At 54.9% G+C, this 2,358-nt stretch overlaps 1 protein-coding gene across 1 annotated transcript; it reads right to left on the reverse strand.

Annotated features, from left to right (window-relative positions):
- Positions 1 to 1,122: 1,122 nt before the first annotated feature.
- Positions 1,123 to 2,109, reverse strand: LOC130381740 (beta-1,3-galactosyltransferase 1-like). Its single transcript, XM_056589474.1, has one exon. The coding sequence runs from the start codon at positions 2,107 to 2,109 to the stop codon at positions 1,123 to 1,125; it is 987 nt and encodes a 328-aa protein (XP_056445449.1).
- Positions 2,110 to 2,358: the final 249 nt, after the last annotated feature.

Genomic DNA, 2,358 nt, shown 5'->3' on the forward strand with positions numbered 1-2,358 from the left:
AAGAAGAAAAAGCGGTCAAATACACGTTGGTTATCGCCCGGTGTACTGCATCACCGCCCTGACATCTATTGTCGTTCATGTTCAAGTATTAGAAAATAGATTCTCCCACAGGCTGCCCACAGCAGTGCCTGAGAGAAATCACAACACATCACACACTGACAGAGAATGAACTTCCACTTGGGAATGCGCAACAGCCGCTTCCTCCCCTCACCGTTTAGATACCCGCGGAAGCAGCAAACACTGCCGCTAAACGGAGAAAGCAGATGTTTTTTTTGTGTTTCTTCTTCTTCTTTTTTTTCTTTTACTTCTTCTCGCTTTCCTCCGTGTATAATAGAAAGAACTCCGGATCCATAAGAAAATAGGTCTGCTTCTGAAAACAACATTTATTACAACTGACGGCCACTGTTGGGTCCCTTCAAGGCGTTTCGACTTTGCGGTAATGGGAAAACGCTACGTGGCACATTTGTGTCACATGCTAGGATCTGATTGCTGTAAAACCATTACCCTTTGAACACTTGGTGATCCTCTTATGTAACACCGTCGATAAAAAGGCCAACTGATACACATTGCATTGTTCAGCCCAACATACGACCATTGTGATGAAAGGGCATTCACTGAACGGTTCATTCATATTGAACCGTTCTTTTTGCTCAATCAAAATGTGCAGAATCAACTTTCTTAATTCTTCTAATGCTGGCCCTGTATGTAACCCAATCTAATATCGCATGGTGCGAAACGGCTAGTGGGGAAATTTAATTTAAAGTATGACAGTCCTTCACCTGACTTGATTGAAGTAATTTCCCTTTAAGTTGTTCACTTAATGCGATAGGGCATTTCCCCCCCCCCTCATTCTGCCTAATACACCAGTCTGTAAGCCTAGAGGAATCTGTCAACACCCCAGCGACCCAACATAAAGAATTATACAGAGGAGAATTGCTTTGGCCGCTGTTCAGAAGCGGGGAAGGCAATCAGTGCGTGGACAATGGCCCTGGATAGCTTGCCAATACGAATTACTCTGCTTCGTCCAGTCTTTCACAAAGTATACACAGTCGCCCACCATAGAAAAACAAAAAAGCAGCTCCTGAAATGTTTCCGGCCTCCCACCAGGTTCAGCAGGCTCTGTTAACACTTCAGGTGCTTCTTGCTGGTCATGTCGTTCCAGATGCGGTGCATCTCCTCAGGGGAGATCTGGTGGACGGTGACGATGCGGCGGTAGCGGCACAAGCTGTACGCCATCTTCCAGTGGTTGAAACCGCTGTTCTGGAAGGGGTGGATGCCCAGCTTGCGCAGGCACACGCCTACGTACACGTCCTCCAGGTGCAACAGCCGCGTGTGCTGCGAGGTGTTGTACACCAGCTCCGCCACGTCGGCCGAGAACACGTAGCCCGTGCCCGAGCAGAACGGCGGGTACTTGCTGTCCGGGTACAGGTCCCGGGGCATGTACCACTTGCTGCGCATGTCCCGGATGGGCCCGCCGTTGATCACGTAGCCCGTGAAGTACCTCCGCCTGGGCTTAGTGGCGGGCTTCAGCAGGTTGAAGATGAGGTTCTCCATGTTGACGAAGATGTCGCTGTCCGTCTTCAGCACGTACTGGGCCTTGGCGCAGAAGGTGGCCACCCAGCGCATGCCCATCATGGTCTTGAGCGTCAGGTTGTGGTACGAGTCCACAAAGTCCTCCACCACGATGTCGTGGAAGATCTGGCTCTCCTGCTCCACCATCTGGTTGAGCACGGCGTCGGCGTTGCGGCCCAGCAGGAAGAGCGTCACGATGCGCATGTCGGCGAAGGCGCTCTCGTCGCCCCACGTCTCACGGATGGCCTGGCGCGCGTCGAACTCCTTGTGCGTGGTGCTGATCAGGATGACCAGGAAGGGAACCTCGGCCTCGCACTTGCGGTCCTCGTTGATGAGATAGTCAAAGTCGTGCGGGTTGAGGGAGCGCGTGCGCATGTTGCCCAGCGTGCCGTTCTTCCCCTGCTTTCCCGACTGCCGCAGGGGGAGGCTGAGCCCTCCCATGTAGGACGAGGAGGGCCGCGTGACGCTCAGGTACCACAGGGCGCTGGCCCAGCACACCACTGTGAGCAGGTAGAGGCAGGACACCTTCGACGGCATTGCACACGCGGTGGGGGGGGGGGTCACTTGGCGGAGGCGTTACCACGGGCAACAGCGCAGGGAATGCAGGTGCCAGGCCGCCATGGGGTCGTCCTACGTGGCGCAGCTGGAGGCTGCCTCCGCGGGGGAGTCTCACATCAATGGCGGACGGGGCGCGCGCAGGGGGCCTCGGGGGTCCGACTGGAGAGCGGCGTTAGCGGCGGCGGTGGCACCGGGACTTCCTATCGAACCCATGGCGCCGTGGTGCGA

Source organism: Gadus chalcogrammus, chromosome 4 (genome assembly GCF_026213295.1).
Source record: "Gadus chalcogrammus isolate NIFS_2021 chromosome 4, NIFS_Gcha_1.0, whole genome shotgun sequence".
NCBI classification, from domain to species: domain Eukaryota; kingdom Metazoa; phylum Chordata; class Actinopteri; order Gadiformes; family Gadidae; genus Gadus; species Gadus chalcogrammus.